Source organism: Ischnura elegans, chromosome 12 (genome assembly GCF_921293095.1).
Source record: "Ischnura elegans chromosome 12, ioIscEleg1.1, whole genome shotgun sequence".
Lineage (NCBI taxonomy): Eukaryota > Metazoa > Arthropoda > Insecta > Odonata > Coenagrionidae > Ischnura > Ischnura elegans.
In genome coordinates this window covers 75,967,799-75,991,353 of record NC_060257.1, presented here as the reverse complement: position 1 = coordinate 75,991,353, position 23,555 = coordinate 75,967,799, and the positions used below count along the sequence as shown (strand labels likewise).

At 37.3% G+C, this 23,555-nt stretch overlaps 3 protein-coding genes across 3 annotated transcripts; all 3 read left to right on the top strand.

The window, feature by feature from the left end:
- The first annotated feature begins 3,400 nt into the window (after window positions 1-3,400).
- On the top strand, window positions 3,401-4,469 carry LOC124168645 (cuticle protein 1-like). Its single transcript, XM_046546907.1, has 2 exons — window positions 3,401-3,454; window positions 3,882-4,469. The coding sequence occupies exons 1-2, from the start codon at window positions 3,440-3,442 to the stop codon at window positions 4,329-4,331; spliced, it is 465 nt and encodes a 154-aa protein (XP_046402863.1). The 5' UTR covers window positions 3,401-3,439; the 3' UTR covers window positions 4,332-4,469.
- Window positions 4,470-13,594: 9,125 nt separating this feature from the next.
- LOC124168722 (cuticle protein 1-like) lies at window positions 13,595-14,990 on the top strand. Its single transcript, XM_046546987.1, has 2 exons — window positions 13,595-13,609; window positions 14,541-14,990. The coding sequence occupies exons 1-2, from the start codon at window positions 13,595-13,597 to the stop codon at window positions 14,988-14,990; spliced, it is 465 nt and encodes a 154-aa protein (XP_046402943.1).
- Window positions 14,991-21,184: 6,194 nt separating this feature from the next.
- On the top strand, window positions 21,185-22,383 carry LOC124168721 (cuticle protein 1-like). The gene is made up of 2 exons (XM_046546986.1): window positions 21,185-21,199; window positions 21,934-22,383. The coding sequence occupies exons 1-2, from the start codon at window positions 21,185-21,187 to the stop codon at window positions 22,381-22,383; spliced, it is 465 nt and encodes a 154-aa protein (XP_046402942.1).
- The last annotated feature ends 1,172 nt before the right edge of the window (window positions 22,384-23,555 follow it).

Below are 23,555 nucleotides of genomic sequence, written 5' to 3'. Positions count from 1 at the left end.
ACGAAGAAAACCAAGATCTTAGTATGCAGCATAAGAGAAGAAGTCAAGACCAACATTAAAATAGGGAGGCAAAAACTGATACAGGTGGATGAATTCTGCTATTTGGGAAGCAAGATAACTAGTGATGGGAGAAGCAAGAAAGAAATTATCAGCAGAATAGCCCAGGCGAAGAGAGCATTCCACCAAAAGAGAGACCTGCTTACAGCGGGAAACTTAAATATGGAAGTAAAGAAACAATTTCTAAGAACCTACATCTGGAGTATGCTCCTATACGGAAGTGAGGCATGGACAATGACCGCAGCGGAGAAAGCAGGGATAGAGACCTTTGAAATGTGGTGCTACCGAAGAATGATGAAAATCAAATGGATCGACCGAGTTAGTAACGAGGAAGTGCTAAGAAGGGTAGGAGAGAAGAGAAACCTCATGAAAACCTTAATAAGAAGACGGTACAACCTTACAGGCCACATCTTGAGACATGATGGCCTGATGAAGACAATCGTCGAAGGACAAGTGGAAGGCAAGAATGGAAAAGGAAGACCTCGAACAAAATATATGGGACAAGTAAAGAGAGATGTGAAAGAGAAGAAATACGTAGGTGTGAAAAGATTAGCTGATAGGAGAACTGAGTGGAGAGCTGCGTCAAACTAATCCTAGGATTGTTGACCAGTGATGATGATGATGATGAAGAGAAAAGACGAAGAGTATATATGATGACTAAGACTCATAAATGGCTATGCTGCATGGCACCATAAAATAAAATTTAACAGGAAAGTAAATAAAATTAAGGGAAGATAGTAAGGGAAACGAGAACATAATGGATACACATGCAGAACTGACTATCGTTGATGTGTACATTGAAAAAGAAAAGAATAATGGAAGCCGAAATTAACACAGGAGCCAAGCAAAGGTGTAACATATCACCAGCATTGTTCAACATATACAGGGATGAGGTAATCAGATAATCGCAAGAAATCGGACTGGATGGAATTTAGATCAATGGGGAAATAAAACGGAGATGAACATACTCCGCTTCGCAGACGATATCGCTGACGAAGCAGGAAACCGTAATGATGATTTAGGGTAACTGAATGCTATGAATTATGTTTTCTAGGGTATAGGAAGAACAAAAATAAGGCGAAGGCGAAAATAATAGGATAAGGAAGAGAAAAACTGAATGTAGTCGTTACATTGAGAGGCAAGAAATTAAAGCAATAGAATCCACACAACAAACTAAGAATTACCATCACATGAGACCAAGCTAAGAATGCGTTTATGATGAAAAGACAACTGCTCGTCTCAAAGGAGATTGGACTACGGGCTAGAAAACGGCACAGAAAATCGTATATGTGGAGCATGGCCCTGTGGTGTATCAGAGGCATGGACCATCGGAAAATTAGACCAAAAAAGCCTTGAAGGTTTTGAAACCTGGTGATGTAGAAGGATGCTAAATATGAAATGGACGGATAAAATACGATACGAAGAAGTACACAGAACGGTAGAAGCAAAGAGAACCTTACAGTACACAAGAAAGTAAGCTTGCCGGCCTCGGGGTAACGTCCTCGCCTGCCAAACAAGAGATCGCGGGTTCGAGTTCCACCTCGGTTGGTTTCACCTGTCCAGGGCATGGTTGTTCGTGTACGTTTACTTGTCAAAAATTGTTGAATACGCCGGTGCAAAATGGACAATATGGGCTGTATTCGGGGGTTTGAGAATAAAAAAAAATAAAACACAAAATAAATTAAATAAAAGAAGAACCAAATGGATTGGCCACGCCCTGTGGTACAATAGATTAGTGAAGAATAAAATTGAAGGAAAACTAGAGGAAAAAGCCTCAAGACGGAGGTTCAGGTACAAATAAAGACATTAGTACGAAGGATTAGATTCAAGGGTGTAAGCCAAATATCATTAGACAGGGTGGGAAAGAGGGTTGTAGTCAACCAATCTTAGTATTGAACGACCAATGAATGAATGAATCGTTGTTGCGACCGAGTTTAACTTTTAATAAAATATAAAATATAATATATGACATACAATTTAAATGTTATTCTTAAACTATGCCAATCAGATGATTCTTTGAAGATAGATACGATCAGAATAAATAGGAATAAAATAGCAATATAATTTACAAAAATGAAAGGATTATGAAGAACAGAAATTAAAAGGACCGAATGTTATGGCGTAAATTTCAGGGAGGGTCTATCTCATCAAATGTTCACTCTCTCCCTCAGTGGTTCAACCTGAAAGTTAGTTGGATTAGGGAAGGGTAGAGCTCAAACCGGATTAGGCCACAGGCGTGTGAATTTCACCAATTCAGGGTAGGGGGGCCAGTTCCTTTCCTTGGGCGACCTAGCACTTTAAGAATTTTGTTTCTTTAATTGATTTTTGTTATGTGGTACCCGAAGCCTTCACCCGGGACTTGAACTTATGCTGAAGCTAAATGATCTACCCAATAAGCTACCACGCCTCATTTTGATGGCTAGAACTCCCAAATTTGAGGTTCCTTTCTCTTAATGTTCAAATTCTTACTTTCCTTGGAAGAGCAAAATTAACTTTAAAATTTATGCACTCGAGAATTTATTCCCCTTTTAGCACTTCAACTACATTATTTTTTGTCTCTTAGTTTGTCACTGATTGATATTTTATGGATGCCAAAGGTTTTACTCAATTTAATCCAAGAGTAAAATAATTGAATGAAGAAATGTGGAAAGGGATCCTACGTAAACTGATGAAAGTGTAGCAACGTCACTGAAGGCAGGGCAAGGCCACCGCGTTCATTGATGATTTGCTTCAGATCTGGAAACATGCACCTCCTACATGACTAAGAACCATAGATGCAGAAGGTGTGAAAATTTTTAACTGTACGAGAGAGAGGTGTGAGGGGCGGGCACCCAGGGAAGGAGTTATCGAGAAGGGGTAAATCAAGTATAATCAAACAAATAATTAACTTTAAAATTTATCTCAAATTTATGCACTTAAGAATTTATTTCACCTGTTAGCACTTCAACCATTTTATTTTTTGAGTATCTTACTCTGTTACTGATTGAGATTTTATGAGTGTCAAAAATTTTACTCAATTTAATGCAAGCGAAAAAAGTTATAGAATGAAGAAACATGGAAAGGTTTTCTACGTAAACTAATGAAAGTGTAGCCATGTTATCGAAGACAGGGCAAGGCCACCGTGTGCATTGATTTACTCCAGATTTGGAAATATGTACCTAATACCCGGGAGCCATAGATGCAGAACGCGTGAAAAATTTTTAATTGCATGAGAGAGTCAGTTTAAAGGGGTGGAATAGAGGGGAAGAAGTTATCGAGAGGGGGAATCATCAAGTATAAAACTCTGGCGAGCTGCACGATAGGATTAAATCATCACTAGAAGGCTTCAGAAGAAGACCTTCCATCGCAAACAGTGAAACCGTTCGGAAGATAATTAGGAAAAATGACCGCTCAGTTGGTAAGTTTGGCTCTTATGAATGAATTTTCGATTACAAGTTAAACCGTGATATCAAATTGAATTATGTTTATGTCTTGTTCAAAAGTTACTTGGACGTGCAGAATTACCACTAAGAATTATCGGATATGTTGGATCTCACCGCTTAAATCACAGAACCGAGATAAATATATTTTATTTTAATTGCCGGTTGACGAACTGTCATTTCAACCTAAACGACATTAAAACACTCACAGCCGAAAGAAAAACTCACATGGATGATAAATACAATTTAAACCTTTGATTTGACTGTCCACAACAGTAAAGTTTAAATTTATTGCCGTAACATCATGAAATCATTATGGCATTGAAAATGGACAGATTTCAATATTTGAATGCTTTTAAATTTCAATGATACATTAATTTTTACTTTTTATTCTGTCTCTGATAGGTTGTGCTCGCCATCTGCATAGCTGCAGTGTTGGGAGCTGGCATTCCAGCCGCCAGATATCCCGCCGGAGTCGATCCACACGATTGCCCTCACTACCCCTACTGTGACAATGTCGCACTGGCTGCGAGACACCATGGTGCTATTGCACCTTACGCTGCCCACTCCTTCGCCGCTTATGGACACCATGGTGCCGTCTCCCATGGTGCTGGTGCCAAGTATCCGGCCGCTGTGGACCCACACCTTTGCCCCCACTATCCGTACTGTGATACTGCGGCCTTAGACGCTCGTGGTGTCCACGGAATTGGTCACGGCTTTGCTGGCCATGGATATCCATTCGCTGCACATGGTTACGGATACGGAGTGTATGGAATTCACCATGGTGCTGGTGCCCGCTACCCCGCTGGTGTTGACCCGCACTCCTGCCCCAACTACCCATACTGCCACCACTGAATCAGGAGATTTTCCGGAGAAGATCTTCCATGGAAGAAGAACGCATTTATTCTTGTATATAATACATCTTCTGTATTCATGAACGCCTTTCCATACATAAGGGGACGCCGTGTTTGAGAATTGATGCACGAATATAACCGATTTCTTGTGATCAACTATCCTATTAGCTGTGGTTACTGTAAAAACTATAAAGAAAAAAAACTCATTTATCTAATTTTATCACGTTTATATTCATCGCAGGAAATATTTGTAAATAAACTTTATCAAATTATTCCCATTTTAATATTTCTTACTCCCTATCCTATTTACGGGAATACTTCAGCATTTTTTTCCTGCATTGAATCCTAGTTAAGAACCGTGAATTAGACGCGAGGCTATCGCGCATAGTATCACTTTTTAAAACGAAGGCTCTCATCTTGTTATCACGAAAGGAGGTAGATTTAGCATACCCAGAATTTTTCTGTATTTCAAAACATTTGAATGAGTATTTTTCAGATGTAAAACATTTATGTTTCAGACAAAAGGATATCTTGAAATAGGTGTATTGTATCCTCCCTTAAAAATTCATGCACGATAGCCTATGTTGCATTAAAGTGAGACGTCACCGAAAAAGCCGAATTGAGGATAGGCGAGCGTGTGTGTTCAACACTGACATGGAATAGGTATTTATAGAATTGCAAGAAATTGGACTTGATAGAATTTAGATCATGCGAAAAAAGAGACATGCTTAGAAGAAAATATCTCTGTTCTAGCAGGAAATGATGTTCTAATGCCACTAAACGGAATACATCATGTTATCCTGGGGTACAACATTAACATCGGTAAGGCGGGGACGATTAATATTGTAGTATTTGGAATAGAAAGGATGAATGGAAGTCATCACATTAAAAGGCAAACATTAGAGCGAGTAAATTAATTCACCTATCAAGGTGGTATTATCACATGGGACAGAAAAAGTACTCTGGACTCCAAACGAAGTATAGTCTATCTAAAAAGCATTCATGGTGAAAATACATCAGCTGTCCTATAAGAAGAATGAACAATGGACGAGAAAAAATACTTTTAAATAAATGCGTATGGCACATGCCTATTATAAATTAAAAATGTTAAAAACAACGTTTTTCTCGCTTACTAAAAAGGAGAAAATAAATTCCTCTGTCCATATCTGAGTCTCGATATAAATTGTTACTCAAATAGTGACATACATATAGGTTACATTTAGTGTTTGCAATAAATATGAATTTGGATAATTATCATTTACAGTTTGGTTTTCCATCGCTATGTAAATTGATAGCAACTTCTACTAATTGATACTATTCACTATTATTGAGGTTATTTAAAATTGAATTTATGTTGAATGAGGAGGTAATGCTTAGTACTTAACATCTGGACGTATTAGAAATTAGCACAAAATGAATTGATTGATTAATATTGATATTCAAGAAATCTTCATTTAATGTTTAACTATTCAGCAATTATACATAAATGTGTTATTACCTGACACACAATGTTTGAAGATTTAATATCTGAGCGTTTTTGATTCTGTTTTTAATATCAATGATCAGTAAAAACTTCAACTATGCTAATGTGTTGATTTTAGATAGGAATATGGTTGTTAAATGCAATCGCGGTATAGTAATAATTTTTAAAAGTAGGTAATGTTACCTATTGAAAATACTAAATGTAATTCTACATGCGCCCAACGTGTTTCGCTTTGGTCGTAATGGTTGTCATGAAGTATGTCACCAATTGAGTAACAATTCATACCGAGACTCAGATATGGGCGGAGACATTTATTTTCTTCTTTTTAGTTGGCGAGAAAAACGTTGTTTTCAATTTTTTTAACTTATAATATTGTTTTCTTCTTTTTAGTTATAAATGATTTCAATCTATCAATAATGCAATGACACGGTTTAAATTGAATCAAATTACGCAATTTTACTTTATATTATGAATAAAATTCAAATATTTCAGACTTATTAAAATATGTTTTAATAAATATTAATTTTTAAATAAATTTTTTCTGGAAAATGCGCTTATATGTTGCACAAAATTCAACATGTCACATAAAATTTTCGCTGAAATGTGGCTGCAGCGCCATTTCAATAAAAATGAATTTAGTAAAAAGTTTTTGAAATCTAGCCAGAATCATGACAGAAAGCATGAAAAAATGTGCATTGTCATCAAGATCTGACCTAGATATAAAGTTTCAATGCTCTAGCTAGTCATTAAGTTACATTAAGGTGTGTTAAAATTAAGTAACAAAATTCCACCGTAACAAACAGACAGACACGAAAGTAGGTGAGTTAAGAAAAACGTTGTAAAAAAGCTTTAAGCCTTGAAACGTGGATCTAGAGGAGGATGATGAATTATAAAAGTGCGGATAAAATATTAAGCAAAGATGTATACAGAAGTGTAGAAGAAGGAAGAGCCTAATGGAATTCTAATGAGAAAACAAGAAGCAAATGTATTTGACTCGCCATGAGGCACAATGGATTTGTGATGAATATATATAAGGGAAACTAGAAAGAAAATCACCAAGATGAAGTTCCAGGGACAGATAAGAAAAGAAGTACAAAGGAACAAATACGAAGATGTATGCATTCGGAGCGGCGTGATAGAGGGCTGCAGCCGATCGATCACAGGACTGCATGACCAATGTAAGAATGAATGGATCGTTGGTGTAACCTCATTTAAAATGAATTCATTTCTCATGCACTTTAAATGTGTTTTTTAAATCGTTCCAAATCAGATGAAGCTTCTAAGAGGGATAGTGAAAGGATTCAGGAGCTATTTACGTCTATGGTCAGAAAAAATTGGAATGAATGGGCCATATGATTTACAAAAATGAACAGACTGTGAGGTACAAAAATTAGAAGGAGAACAAATGTTTTCACGTGAGTTTTATTTATTGCTTAATATCTCTTTGGATGATTAAATCATTCAGTGATTCGACCTGAGTGCTAGTTGGTTTAGGGATGGGAAGAGCTCACCTTTAGGATAAGGCAGAGGTGCGCGAAGTTCGATGATTAGTTTTATATTTTTATTTTTTGATTTGGGGTATCCTAAGACCTTATATTTGAATCCTGGACCCTTCGATCAGCAGCCTAGCTCTCTAACCAGTAGGATACCATGCCCCTTTTAGATAGTTGTATCCCCTAACTCTAGGGGTATTTTGCTTAAAGTTCTTACTTTGCAAAAGCAAAAGGACCCAATGCGCTCTATATTTTATTAACACTGTTCGTCCTTCTACCATACTATTTTTTGAGTCTCTGAAAAGAACTGGCCCCCCTATACTGAATGTGTGAAGTTCACACGCCTGTGATCTAGTCTGGGGTAGAGCCTACCCTAGCCTAAGCATTCCAACCTTCAGGTTGAATCAGTGAGTGAGTGTATAACCTATATAAATAGAAATACTAGGCTTTCTATAATTTCAACTTTCAACAACAACAAGGAAAAAAGACGTACTCTAAATTTATTTCTATTAGTTATACTTCCGCTATTTATTCTTTGGAACTCTCATTCTGTTGCTGTGATTTTATGGGTGCCAAAAGTTTTACTTATTTTTTAACGCAAGAGAAAAGTAATAGAATGAAGAAATATGGAAAGGGATCCTACGTAAACTGATGAAAGTGTAGCAACGTCGCTGAAGGCAGGGCAAGGCCACCGCGTTCATTGATGATTTGCTTAAGATCTGGAAGCATGTGCCTACTACATGACTAAGAACCATAGATGCAGAACGTGTGAAAATTTGTAACTGAACGAGAGAGAGTTATGAGGGGCGGGCACCAGGGGAAGGAGTTATCGAGAAGGGGTGCATCAAGTATAAAACTCTGCCGAACAGTACAATGGTATCAAATTATCACTAGAAGGCTTCAGAAGAAGATCCTCCATTGCAAAAAGTGACACCGTTCGGAAGATAATCAAGAAAAATGACCGCTAAGTTGGTAAGTTTGGCTCCTTTTTGTGAATTTTCTAACGCTACTTTGACCGTGATATCACATGAAATTCTACCCAAAGCCAATTTGAAAATTAACAGAACTGAATCACCTCCAAGAATTACTGGAACAAATACATCTCACAGCTGAAATCACTGAACCAAAATACATATATTTTTTTTAAATGACGAAAAATCATTTCTACCTCATGTTAATATCCACATGAAAACAGTCAAAGCCGAAAGGAATATGTGGCATGGGAGATGGTTTTAATGCGAAAATTTGATTTGACTGGCCACAACGAAGAATGTAAACTAAATTGATTACATTTTATTAGACTCGATTGATCTTAGATAATCAAAACCAGCATAAATTAATTCAAAGAAGGATCAAAAACCGATCTACCTATGTTAACCTTACCTAAAAATTTGAAAGAGAGTTGACGAAATTTATAATAAGCCGTTGCTCTGATAGCCAACGGTGGTTGATTCAAAATCCGGTGGAAGTGAAGTTTTGCTAATAGAAAAATTACCAAAATTCAACAAAAAGAGTAGAGCTAGCTGTAGATATCAATGTCTTAAAAATTTCAACTATTGAAGGGCATTTAGGTATTTATCATCATTAATTCTGATCAACAATTTTAAGATTGATTTAATGCAGGTCTCTACTCAATTCTCTGTTCAGCTTATCTTTTCACTCCAATTATTTTTTTATTTCCCCGATATAAAGAGCGAGTTCCAATTTCCCAGTACTTCCTGGAGGTAATTCAGTAACTTTAAGTAATTTTTAATTAGTCATGGGCAAAATATCATGCTACATCATGGTTTAAGGTATAGTTTATTGGACATTCATGCACAAATTATTACACGTACTAATATATTGAATTTAACTTTTAATTATGTTTCCTATAGGTAGTGTTAGCCGTCTGCATAGCTGCAGTGGTGGGAACTGTTATACCAGCCGCCAGGTACCCCGCTGGTGTCGATCCACACGATTGCCCTCACTACCCCTACTGCGACAATGTCGCATTGGCTGCAAGACACCATGGTGCTATTGCACCTTACGCTGCCCACTCCTACGCCGCTTATGGACACCATGGTGCCGTCTCCCATGGTGCTGGTGCCAAGTATCCGGCCGCAGTGGACCCACACCTTTGTCCCCACTATCCGTACTGTGATACTGCGGCCTTAGACGCTCGCGGTGTTCACGGAATAGGCCACGGCTTTGCTGGCCATGGATATCCATTCGCTGCACATGGTTACGGATACGGAGTGTATGGAATTCACCATGGTGCTGGTGCCCGCTACCCCGCTGGTGTTGACCCGCACTCCTGCCCCAACTACCCCTACTGCCAACACTGAATCAGGACAGTTTCCAGAGAAAATCTTCCATGAAAAATCATACGGTTAATCTTGGGACTGATACATCTTCTGTATTCATGACCGCCTTTCCATACCTAAGATGACGCTGTGTTTGAGAATTGATGCACGAATATCGCCGATTTATAGTGATCAGCTATCTCAGTATCTGTGGTTACTGTAAAAACTATAAAGGAAAATAACTCATTTATCTTACTTTATCATGTTTATATTCATCGCAGGAAATATTTGTAAATAAACTTTACCAAATGATACCCATATTAATACGTCTTACTCCCTATCCTATTAACTCGAATACTTCAGGACATACTCCCGTATTGGATCCTAGTTAAGAACCATGAATAAGACGCAAGGCTATCGCGCATAGTATCACTTTTTTAAAACGAAGGCTTTCATCTTGTAATCACGAGAGGAGGTAGATTTTACATTCCCAGAATTTTTCTGCATTTCAAAACATTTGAATGAGTATTTTTCAGGTACAAAACATTTATGTTTCAGACAAAAGGATATCTTGAAATAGGCCTATTGTATCCTCCCTTAAAAATTCATAACGATAGCCTATGTTGCATTAAAGTGAGACGTCACCGAAAAAGCCGAATTGAGGATAGGCGAGCGGGTGTGTTCAACACTCACATGGAATAGATATTCAGTGAATTGCAAGAAATTGGACTTGATGGAATTTAGATCGTGGGAAAAAAGACATACTTAACTAACCGTACTGCCACCAATGAATCAGGACTTTTTCCAGCTTTGATTTGCAACGGAGAAAAACGCGTTTATTCTTGTATAAGATGCATAATCTGTATTCATTGAACGTTCATCCATAACTTATGGAAACGCTGTTCTGGGGCATTGATGTATGAATATCACCGGATTTCTTGTTATCAACCTTTCCTGCAGCTTTGAATGCTGTAAAAAAAAGTAAAGATAAAATAATTCATCTAATAGAATTCACTAACTCTTGATTAACATTGTGGAAAACTTAATTCATCTAACGTTATCACGTTTTTCTCCATTGCGGAATGTTTTTGTTAATAAATTAAAAAAAAATTCCTATTTGAATATATTATACCACTTCCTATCTTATTTACGGGGATACTTCATTAATAATTTCCGTATGAAATCCTTGTCACGAATCGTGAAAAGGAAGAGTCGCTATCGCACGACGCATCACTTTAAATCTTAGCCTTTATCTTGAAATTATAAGAGTAAGTAGAGCAGACATAGCCAAATTTTTTTTGTATCTAATACTTTAAGCATTTAAAGTAGTATTTTTCAATGCAAATCATTATTTTGAGACAAAATAGAATATTGACAAAAGTCTATTCTATCAAACCTAAAATTTTAAATACCATTGCATTAGTTATATTCAAGTGAGAAATAATTAAAAATAGGAATATATGAATGAATTTTTTCAGCATATACATGGTAGAGGCAATAAGAGAAGCGCAAGAAACTTGACTGGATGGAATTTAAATCAATAGGTGAGGAATTAATATCTTCCGTCTCGCGAGCGGCATCGCTGTCGCGGTAGGAATCCGGTATGATCTTCAAAGGTCACTGAACGCTATGAATTATGTTTTTCAAGAGTATGACATAATGATAAATAAGTCGAAGATGAAAATACTATTATGTGGAAGAGGAATGTTGAATGCAGTAGTCAAATCGAGAGACATGAAATTAGAGCTAGGGAATTAATTCGCCTAACGAGGCAGTACTATCACTTATGACTGAAGAAGTATGAACGAATATTTGAGCGGGTGTAATGAATCCTCTAAAATACTCAAGTATTGATTATGCAGGCAAACCTATAATTCACACCCTTGTCCACAGTATATCTCTACAGTCACACTGCGACCCTTGGCGTGACCCATCCAATGCCCGAATCTGGTTGCTCTTTGCCCTGGTATTCGCTGCGCTTGCCTTGAAAGATGGATTATACCGAAATATAGGATACCCCTATGCGGGAGACGCTCACTACCCCTACTTTCACCATTGAATGGATTCATACTCTCTATAAGTCCTGCCTCCGAACATGTCATAATCCTTGGAAGTATTACGACATTTTTCGTGATTGATGACTTTTTATTGCCCGAAGAAACACGGTGCTTGGGTCTAGTATAGTATAAAATAGTTTTGATTGAATTTTTTTAATAAGCCCAAGGCACTAATCGGAGTTGTCCATAAATGCACAGCGTAAGTAAAACGCTATAAATATGTCTATAACAATTGCCTGTAAATATATACAGGCATGTATGGATATGTTATCTTTCCCAATTCAATACCGCATGTTATTATTGTCGGTGCCTAATCCTTAAATGTTAAAGTGACGAGAATAATGGCACGTCACAAAATTTGTCGTATGGCACACGCTGTATTAAAGAGAAAAATAAATCAAATTTTTAACACCCAAACAATAATACCATATATTACATAATATTAGGTTGTAAATATATTTACTACGATTTTGACCGCATCTCAGATTCCTATTGCTATATTCAGCTCGCCTACTTTAGCTATTATTAATATCAGCTTCAATTTTGAGAGACCACCCGTATATCATGTAAAAGAGACACTTTACGATCAATTTATTTGTATACCCAACAGTCTGCTAGATGTATGTACCCTATACTTCTAAGGAGATTAATTTTTTGTTTTAAGCTAACCACCAATTGCGAAATACGTAACCTGTAGGTGACGAAACATTTCATTATCTAACCATGTATTGGATTTAATTTTTATTATAAATGGAGTGCGCATGAATAAAACATAAGAATGTTGTCAATTTCCTTTTTGATTCCCATTAAACCAACAATACATTTAAGCCAAATTATCCTACATTATTTTTCAAGCTACTTCAGACAAATTGATGCCATTACAATAAAATATTTTCTCTCATATATCATGCGTCACAGAGACAAAATAGTGGTAAAATTGTGAGGAAATATATTTAAAAGATACCGCAGATTTTTAACCCGAAGATTCCAAACAAATATCATAATTAGCATGGGTAAAAGAGCATATCGCACAAGCAAGTGCTTCTGAAAACAAGGTTATTGATCTAGATTTATTTTATATTATTAGTTAAATGACACATTACAATATTTCCACAGAATTTATTTTAGCACGGTGCGTTAAATTGTTGCTGCAATATTATCAAAGCCCATGTTGTAACAACGAAACACTTTGTGTTACAATAAATCCTGTGGAAAAATTTCAATGCTGAAGGACGATGTTGAATATAGAATTGACGGATAAAATAAGAAACGAAGAAGTATACAGAAGAGTTGATGGAGAAATATCCTTACAGAATATTAGGAGAATCAGATTGATTGGTCACACCCTGCGGCGCAATGAATTCGTGAAGAATATAAGTAAAGGAATGCTAGAGGGAAAACCCCGAGAAAATATTCAAGTTTTCATCAGCTTACTTTCCTTTGAAGGAAAAAATGTCCACTCTTAAATTTATTTCCATAGTCCACTTCTCCTATTTTATATTTTGAGTCTCTATGCCTGCTGTTGATAGTGATTTTATAGACGGCAAAAATTTTCATCAATTTAATGCGAGCGAAAAAGGTGATAGAATGAAGAAATATGGAAAGGAATTCCAATAGCAAATTGATGAAGAATGAAAAGTAAAAAGATGAATGTTACTGAAGACAGGGTAAGGCTACCGAGTTAACTGATGATTTACTTAATATTTGGAAAGCATGCACCTCCGTTCCTAACAGAGTGCCATTGATGCAGAACGTGTGCAAATGTTTTAATTGTATAAGAGAGAAAGTTAAGAGGGGCGGGCAACAGGGGAGGAAGTTATTGAGAAGGGGAATCTTCATGTATAAAACTCTGGCGAACAGCACGATGGTATCAAATCATCACTAGAAGGCTTCAGAAGAAGATCCTGCATCGCAAATAGTGACACCGTCCGGAAAAAAAACTAGGAACAATGAACACTAATTTGGTAAGTTTGGTTTTGTTGTGTAAATATTCTATCACAACATAAATTGCGATATCATACGAAATTCTGCCAATAACGTATTTAAAAATTACTTGAAGGTAATGCGTTACCTCTAAGAATTATCGTATCGATCAGAACTCACTCATTAAAAAAGGGAACCAAGAGAAATGTACTTTATTTTAAAATGCCGGTATTAGACTATCACATCTACTTCATGTGAATATCATCATAAAAATAATTAAGGCCCAAAAAAAGGTCAAATGCACAATTATTTTAATTTGAACCTATAATTTGACTGCCCACAATGAAAAATATATTTACCAAATTGATTACATTTCATGAGACTCGATTGCCCCTAATTCTCAAACCTGCTTAATTACTTCAAGGACCACTAAAAATATCAATCTGAGTAAATTCTCTGTAAAATTAACCGAGTAGATTAACCGAATTAAAGTTAACGAAGATAATGGAGAGTTGCTCAGACAGGCAATGGTGATTCTTTCAAATTCCAATGGAGGAGAAGTTGTGCATGGAGAAATATTATCAACATTTGAAAATAAGAGTAGCCATTACTGTGAATATCAATGTCTTAAAAAATTGAACTACGGAACGGTCTAAATATATTCATTATCATCAATACAGGTCAACAATTTTAAGATTGATTTGACATAGCTATCCACTCAATTCTCCTATCAGCTAATATTTTTACATCAATTATTTCTTTCGGTTCTCTGATATACATTTTCTATGAGTTACAATTAATTCAGTACTTCTTTGAGGTAATTTAGTAAATTTCAGTATGTAATTTTGAAATTAGTTATGGTCAAAATTTCATATTGTATCATGGCTTAAGTCATGCTTTAAAGAAAATTCATGCACAAATAATTACACACACGACTATATTAATTTTTACTTTTAATTCGGTCTTTGATAGGTTGTGTTCGCAATCTGCATAGCAGCAGTGGTAGGAACTGGTATACCAGCCGCAAGATACCCAGCTGGTGTCGATCCACACGACTGCCCTCACTACCCCTACTGTGACAATGTGGCACTGGCTGCGAGGCACCATGCTGCCATAGCACCGTACGCTGCCCACTCCTACGCCGCTTATGGACATCATGGTGCCGTCTCCCATGGTGCTGGTGCCAAGTATCCGGCCGCAGTGGACCCAAACCTCTGTCCCCACTATCCTTACTGTGATACTGCGGCCTTAGACGCCCGTGGTGTCCACGGCATTGGATATGGCTTTGCTGAAAATGGGTACCCACACGCCGGTCACGGTTACGGATACGGAGTGTATGGCATTCACCATGGTGCTGGTGCCCGCTACCCCGCTGGTGTTGACCCGCACTCCTGCCCCAACTACCCATACTGCCACCACTGAATCAGGACGTTTTCCGAAGAAGATCTACCATGGAAGAATACCGCGTTTATTCTTGCATAAAATACATTATCTGTATTCATTGAACGTTTAGCCATGACCTAAGGAGACGCTGACCATAAAAACTGGTAGAGATAAAATAATTCATTTAATGTTATCGCGTTTTTCTCCATTGTGGAATATTTTTGTAAATAAAATTCATTCCTATTTGAATATTTTATGCTCTTTATCTTATTTACTTACATACTTGAGCATTTATTCTTGCGATGAATCGTTGTCGGGAATCGTGAAGATGACGATTTGCTATCACGCGACATATCATCTTCCACTTTTAACAACAAATTTGTTTTCTTGACATCAGGAGAATAAGTAGTGTGTTCATTTCCAGATTTATTTCTCTATCTCAAATTAGAAACATTTGAATCAGTATTTTTCAGATGTAAAACATTTATGTTTCAGACATAAGGGAATCTTGAAATAGATCTGTTCTATCCACCCTTAATAATTTAAAAACGATAGCCTAAGTTGTATTCATGGAAGAAGCCACCAGAAAAACTCAAAATAAGTATAGTTGAGCGGGTGTGTTCAACACATTCTTATAAAGGGTAATCCGAGAAATGCAATAAATTGGATTTGGTGGAATTAAAATCAATGAGGAAGGAAACACGCTCCGCAGCGCGGATGATATTGCTGCTGTAGCAGGCAAGTAGGATGATCTTCAAAAGTCACTGAACGCAATGCATAATGATCTCCAGGAGTGCAACGAGGCCATAAGTAAGGTGGAGACAAAAATAATAGTATCAGGAAGATAAAAGCTGAATGTAGTCGCTACATGGAGAAGCTAGATATTAGAGTAAGTGTATTTCATCTCCTACCAAGGAAGTTAAAATAAGACATTGCAATATTTCCACTGAGTATTATTATTACACAACGCGTTACGTCGTTACAAACAACATTATCAAGTGTGACAAGTCGTAAAGAGTTCCTCCTTATATATGTCTTGGTGCTTGAAGGTGGAGAATGGGGTTTGGGTGACGAGAAGTGAGGATTTGGAAGCCTGTGAGGGAGAAGGGTCGTTTATAGGGTCTCGGAAGAGGAGCAGGGTGGGGGGGGGGGGAGGAAAGAAAGGTTCCAGGATGGGTGAAGGTACCACGCACGCCTTCACAGTCTCCTTTCGCGTTGTGGTCGTCCGGATTGAGTCCTCATCCAGATGATCTTCTTCTCCTGGGTAGTTACGCGCGACTGAGGAAGTATGTACGACCATTTGAGTAGGTCTGATGAATCCTCTAGACTACTCACGTATTTACTTTATGCTGCTGAAACTGATACACATCTCTGTTCACAATAAATCTGTGATTGTGACATTGTGACCCCTGACGCCACCCATCCAGTACACGGATCTAGCCTGGAATTCGCAAAAACAGATGGAAAAACCAAGTGCGTCGTGTACCAAGGATATGGAATTAAAATTATTTTACATTCGCTCATATATATGTTGTTCTCAAGTGACTATCTAACAAATTTAAGTGAAGAGAATCAATATATTATCTTTTACTTAAGGTATTGAAAATGTCTTACTTTTGGGGATCGGGTTGGTGTGGTGGCTAGAGTGCTGGCTTCCCACCCGGTGGGCCCGGGTTCAAATCCCGGTAGCGGCAGAGAATTTTCAGAGACTGCCCAATCCCTACTTGAGTGTTGTGTGGAGGACATTGCAAGCGCAACACTCCGTCCGTCGGATGGGACGTTTAGCCGTGGTCCCCTCGGTGCCTTTCGCTAAGAGCAGGCTAATGCCGACGCCAGCCTTCCTTACCTACCCTTCCCTCATGGCGCAAATGACCTCAGCAGTCGGTCGCCTCCTACAAACACCATAGTATCTTACTTTTCCTCATGGAAATGATCCCTACTATAAAACGCAGTACACGCGAGTGCTAAACCAAATGAAAGGATAATTTAAGAACTTCTGGAATAATATGGTGCATGCATTAATTAAATAGGCTGATAATGAATAAATGCTATTTGGAGTGGGAAACATCCTGCAGCAAGTGGGCTTCTAGGTTTTCACCAGATGAGTTTATTTATCGATCGGCGAAAAATCTATTTATTTATTTCCAACTTCCCCGTAAACAGCGCATAGAGGCCTTTACAACCGAGGAATTAACAAAGCACGACTCAAACATCCATGCCCTGGATAGGGATCACCTACCCAGGCGGGATTCGAACCCGTGACCTACGGTTTGGCAGGCGAGGACTTTACCCCACCGCCACCGAGGCCGGCAAATCGTGTCAACCAGGTAATATCACATTTTAAATGCAATGATTTTCAGGTATTTACCGTAAAAAAACTTTTAAAGTAAACACTATAGCTAACAGGAGTCGTTTGGGGTGGGCACAGGGCTGAAATAAATAATTCACTTCCGTACCCTACCAATTGACTCAAGAGAGTTTATCCTCCTCCAAAAGCTTTTTCACTTCATTTCCGATAAATTCCGCCCTTTTTTAATTCCATTGAAAGCGAAATGAAATCCTTAAGTATGCAGCTTCTGAATGTATATTCATGAACCAGGAACTTGGGGAAGAGGCTGTGATAAAAAAGTAATATTTGAAATGGGGAAGTAAATGAAGACAAATTATGGAACTAAAAATGCTGCATCTTGCCTATTATGCACATTTACCCCAAACAAAACTGGCGCAAATGTTGACTAAAACACTCTGCTAATGCTGCAAAAAAGTTAGAACGCTGAACGTTAACCACTCGTACGAAAAAGGCTATTCGGGCTTCCATTCGGGTGGTCTCCCTCCATTCTGCCGACGTTTCGGAACACGAGTCGGGTTCCAACATCAGGGCTAAACTTCAACATCATCATCAGGGTTTAGCTATTTATTCCACTACAATGATGAATCATTTAAAAAATCTTAAACGTAAACGCTTATCTTCTACGGTCGAAATAGTGAAGAAGAACACGCGAATAACAATGAAAACGGTGAAACTGTCGCCATCTTCATCTTGTCACGGGTAAAATATTTTATTGGTGCATTTCATTGTATTTTTTAATAGAGAGAACAACATCTTCGGATAGTAAAGAGCTTTATAAAAATGAAATTTATCGATTCCTTGATTTTTAAATGGCCGAAAGGGAGATTTCAATTTACGAGGTGTAGAAGAGTTAATGAATATCGAAGTTACGTATGCTTTATGAAAAAAATATTTCCAATCTTTTCATGTAAGGAGATGTTGGTATCAGTTCTATTCCTTTAAATAACCCACAAAGACGAAAATCGCCATTTTTATAGCGAGCATTTCCGCAAATCACGTGTAAACAGAAGAATTAATATTTGAACTGGATTTAACACTTTTCCCCTGCGCCTCAACGCCAGTAAGAGGAACAAAATAAACATTTCCTTGCATGAAAAGTTTATACATATTTTTTACATATAGCACACGTAACTTCGATATTCATTTACTCGTCCACACCTCAGAAATTGAAATCTACCTTTCGGCCATTTTAAAAATCAAGGAATGAGTAAAATTCAATTTTTAAAAGCTCTTTATTATGCGAAGATGTTGTCCAATCTATAATATAATACAATAAAATGCACCAATCAAAGATTTTGCTCGTAAGAAGATGAAGAAGACTACCGTTTCGCCGTTCTCATAGTTTTTGCATGTTATTCTTCACTCTTTCGACAGTAGAAGCTAAACGTTTACGTTTAAACGATGTTTAATGATTTATTGTTGTAGCCGCATAAACAGCAAATAGAACGATATATGACCCGACCATGTAGAGTTTCGGCAGAATTTCATACAAACGCCTAAAGTTCAGCATTATCCCTTTTTTGCGCTGATAGTAGGAGCTAAATATAAGTTTTCTCGGGTTTCCATCCGTGTGTTAATGGACACTACCTCGCTTTCCCTGAATTCGCATCATTTAAATTTACTTTTTTATCATTTTACTTATCTTCCCCGCCCCGAAAACTGAATATTTAAGGTATTTCAAATTTGGGGAAATAATGTGTAACAACAACAATCACACACCGCCATTCCCTGGGTAGGGACAACCTACCCAGGTGGGTCTCAAACCCGCGACCTTCGGTTTGGCATGTGAGGACTTTACCCCACCGCCGCCGAGGCTGGCAAATCACTTGTAAACAGAAGAATTTAAATTTGAACTGTATTTAGCACTTTCGCCCTGCGACTCAGCGTTTAATTTCCTGTTCTTGTTGGGGATATCAAGAGCCTCCAGGCATGGCATTCAACAAAGATTCATCCACAGTTTCATCACGAGAAATAACGTCTCAATGGCTATTGATTAGTGAAGAAAAAATGAAAGGGGAAGCTAAGAGAGGCACTTCCGTGGACGTAAGTTTAGGTATGCCGCAACATCAGTAGAAATGAAGAGTCTGTTTGCAGTTGACATTTCTGGATTCCGAAACGCATAAAATTTTAAATATTTCTTTCTTTCAGAAACCTAACTATCATAAGAATAATGGATTAAAAAAACTAAAGTGTATTAATTGCTTGCTGAAAAAACGTAATATTTATGCATGTGTAATTCTACTCTAATTCGCATTTTGGTTACTAATTTCGATCAAGTTTGTCAAAACAACTTTACCTTATTTGAAAACGAAAACCCTAAAGTTGCCCAATTTGGGTGGAAAACCCGAATATATTTCCCGAAATACTTTATAATCAACCGACGGTGAAGATAGTCTCACTAATGTTATATCAATTTCTAATTAAACTTACCTGTCTTAATGTATCTAATTTTACGAATGTATCTATCCATGCCGAGAAAATTAATTAGCCATGTCGAGGCTGACGGAAAGTCCTAGGGACTAGAAATTCAGTTGTGATATATTTTTTCCTGGTAACATTTTTAGTATTTCCCATGCATGGCAATCTTGTAGCGGCGATATCATCAGGGAAAGACTGAAGGTGGCAGACGTATCGATGCACATGTACTTTCAACAAAATGCGGCTTCATGATTCCAGTAACACTATAAGTATGGATAACTAGAATGAATAGCCTAATGTAGATTGAAATGACACTCCTTGTAAAGTTCTCAAGGATTCTCAATTCTAAGGACTCTTCGATGACCTACCTAAGCAACCATACTAGCTGAAGCCCCTGCTAAAAAAATACATATCTTTATTTTTACCGGTTAGTCAATTCTATTAGCGATTCAGAAGAAACTGGTGTAAAATGCATAAAAATATAGGGGAGCGTGAAAAAAGAGGGGATTGGGGAAAAGGGGTTGCGTTGACACTAGTTGAAATAGCATATTTGAAGTTTTTTTATTATGGTTAGAGAGGATAAGGGAAGATTGATGATTTGAAGGGAAGAATGGCAATGGACGGCCTCTATATGGATTACATACGAAAAGTTATTAAGGATGTTACGTAGAAGAAATACGTAAAATAAATACGTGAAAAGGGTAGTAGGTATATAGGAGAACGGAGTGGAGAGCTTCGTAAAACCAATCTTCGGATTATGGATTAATGATAATGACTTTAAACTAATATTGTGTATGATGAATAGGTAACATGAGTTAGTAAATAGTAATAAATCCATTAAAAATATCGATAATAGGTCGTCATTTTGGGAGATTAAAAAGACATTCTTCGAGAAAGAATTATGATTATAATTTTAATGGATATATAATTCAAAACGTCTAGATGGAAGACTGTGAATTAAATTTTTTTTAATATTTTCATCATTATTATTTGTAGAATTTAAAAAAATCAATATATTCCTTGAGTCAACCGCATACAACTGCGGCCTGGATAAAATATTTATTTTGGCTCTTCACGTTCGGTTTTACAATTTCAACAACTAAAAAACCTGCTCGAAACACATTCATGAAGATAAGTAATGCTTAAGTATTACCTGTTTGCATTGCGAGGCAATTAAAACTTAGGTAGTTAGCAATGAGGTATTTAGAAAGGTAAAAACGGAAACATGGAAGATAAAAGACGTAGATATTTCGAAGGATCGAATCGACAAGGGGAGAGAGTTTCGTGGGTTCATTACGGAAAGAAAATGTTTCAATGAAGAGGGAGGGAGGGTCACTTGAGGGGAAATCTAAGACTATAAAACCGTGCATTGCTACGAGATGGTATCAGATCAACTCCGGGATTCACAAGAAACTCCACCGATTCACTAGAAGAGCTCCTTGCCATCTGAGAGAAGCGAGGGAAAATGGCCGGTAAACTGGTAAGTGTTGGACTCATATCAGCGATTATCACGATTTTATAAAATATGTCGGTCAAATTTTCATTTACACTTCCCATACCACTTAACACGTCATTTTAAAATCCAAGGAATGACGCTTTAAAAATACTTAAATTCTTGATATTTTCTTTTAAATAAACCAATTTATTTGCCTATGTTTCGTCAAACTATCATCTATAACTAATGTTATGTAGCAGCATCAATGGCACTAAAAAGGATTAATTTTTTCCAGTGCATACACCTAAAACTACTTTCCCCATGGAGAACGCAGTGTCAACCATAGATAAGAAAGCAAAGGTTTATGTATTTGTCCGAATTGATTGCCATAAAATGGATAATTAATTACATCCAGGATATATAAATAATATTCTTAATAAAAAAGTGAATAGAGTTAATTCAATTTTTGGAGACCGATCGGCAGTCAAAGGCTTCACAAGCGTTCTGACTCATTGGGGTATATACACTATGGTTAATTGTCAAATTATTTGACGGTGTCACCGAAAATAAATAGCCTGAACTCCAATAGACAAAGCTTGCATGGCATTTTTATGGATTTAAGTGTGTATTAACCATCACTTGCGAAAATTGCCCACTTTAACCATCGCACGATATTTACTACACCTTTTCATTTCATTTGGATAATATTCAATTGCTTTGGTAAAATATAAATGTTGTGGAGACTGCGATTTATTTTTCCCCTGTTTTCATTGCTACAGATAATCCTTGCCATCTGCATAGCTGCAGTGGTGGGAACTGGTATACCAGCCGCCAGGTACCCCGCTGGTGTCGATCCACACGACTGCCCTCACTACCCCTACTGTGACAATGTCGCATTGGCTGCAAGACACCATAGTGCCATAGCACCGTACGCTGCCCACTCCTTCGCCGCTTATGGAAACCATGGTGCCGTCTCCCATGGTGCTGGTGCAAAGTATCCGGCCGCTGTGGACCCACACCTCTGTCCCCACTATCCTTACTGTGATACTGCGGCCTTAGACGCTCGCGGTGTCCACGGCATTGGATATGGCTTTGATGGACATGGATACCCATACGCTGCTCACAGTTACGGGTACGGAGTGTATGGAATTCACCATGGAGCTGGTGCCCGCTACCCCGCTGGTGTTGACCCGCACTCCTGCCCCAACTACCCCTACTGCCACCACTGAATCAGGACAGTTTCCGGAGAAGATCAGCCACGGGAGAAAAACGCGTTTATCCTTGTATAAGATATCCTTTATTGGAGGGTTTTCCATAGCACAAGGAAACACTTGAACAGCGATATAGGAATATCACTGATTTCTTGTTATCAAGTTATCCTGTCCTAACTATCCTTACTGCCACCACTGAATCATTGAAAGGGCGTTTATTCTTGGAAATAATGCAACATCTGTAATCATTGAAACTAGAGAAACTTTGTGCTTGCGCATCGATACACGAATATCACCTTTTCACCACCACAATTTCAGCAACTGTGGTTCCTGTTGTCTCGTTAGGAAAAATACCTAACTCAATAAGGGTTATTTCGTTTTTATCATTTACTAAATATTTTTGTAAATAAACATTATTTAAAAGCATACTTATTTTAATATTTCATGAAACTACTAATCTTATTTAATTTAATACTTCAGCATCTATTAAATCTCAACCTGAACTATCCAAACTGCCACTATTAGTGCAGAAATCTTTGTAAATTCGGAAGGATGCATCGGAACAAAGTCGTATAATGTGCTTCCTTACCTATATGTACAATGTTACAATTCGGAACGAGGACGACCTCAGAAATATGAACCACTCTAAATGGAGATATACGAGAAACACACTTAAAATATTTGAGAAACTTGCTCTGATACTGATAGATTTAGAATGATTGTTAATCATTAACTTTGATAAAATATTTTCCACTGAAGAGAATAAAGTTATTTTCATATAATATAATTCGCTTCTTTCTCCCCAATGCATAAATTAAAATTCCTTTTTTACCACATATTTTTCTATATACTAGGTACGTTCTTTTGGAAATTATAGCTCTGAAAGGACCTGTAATTTAGCTGCCGAAAGACTGCAAGGTCCCCTCGAAATTATTCCATCTGTTGTCACAACAATTACTTTCTTAATATTTTACTACATCAAATTATGAGTGTGGTTTTTTAGACTGGGTACTTTTAGCATTAATGCGTTTATTTGATTAATAATTATGGATTTAAATAGGCTATCACCCGGTGGTAATATTGCAATTAAAAAAAAACTATATATAAAAAGCTTACATAGGAGAATGGCAAAGTAATGTAACATACACCTTTAGGATACTGAATAGACTAATGCTAATAACATATTGCTA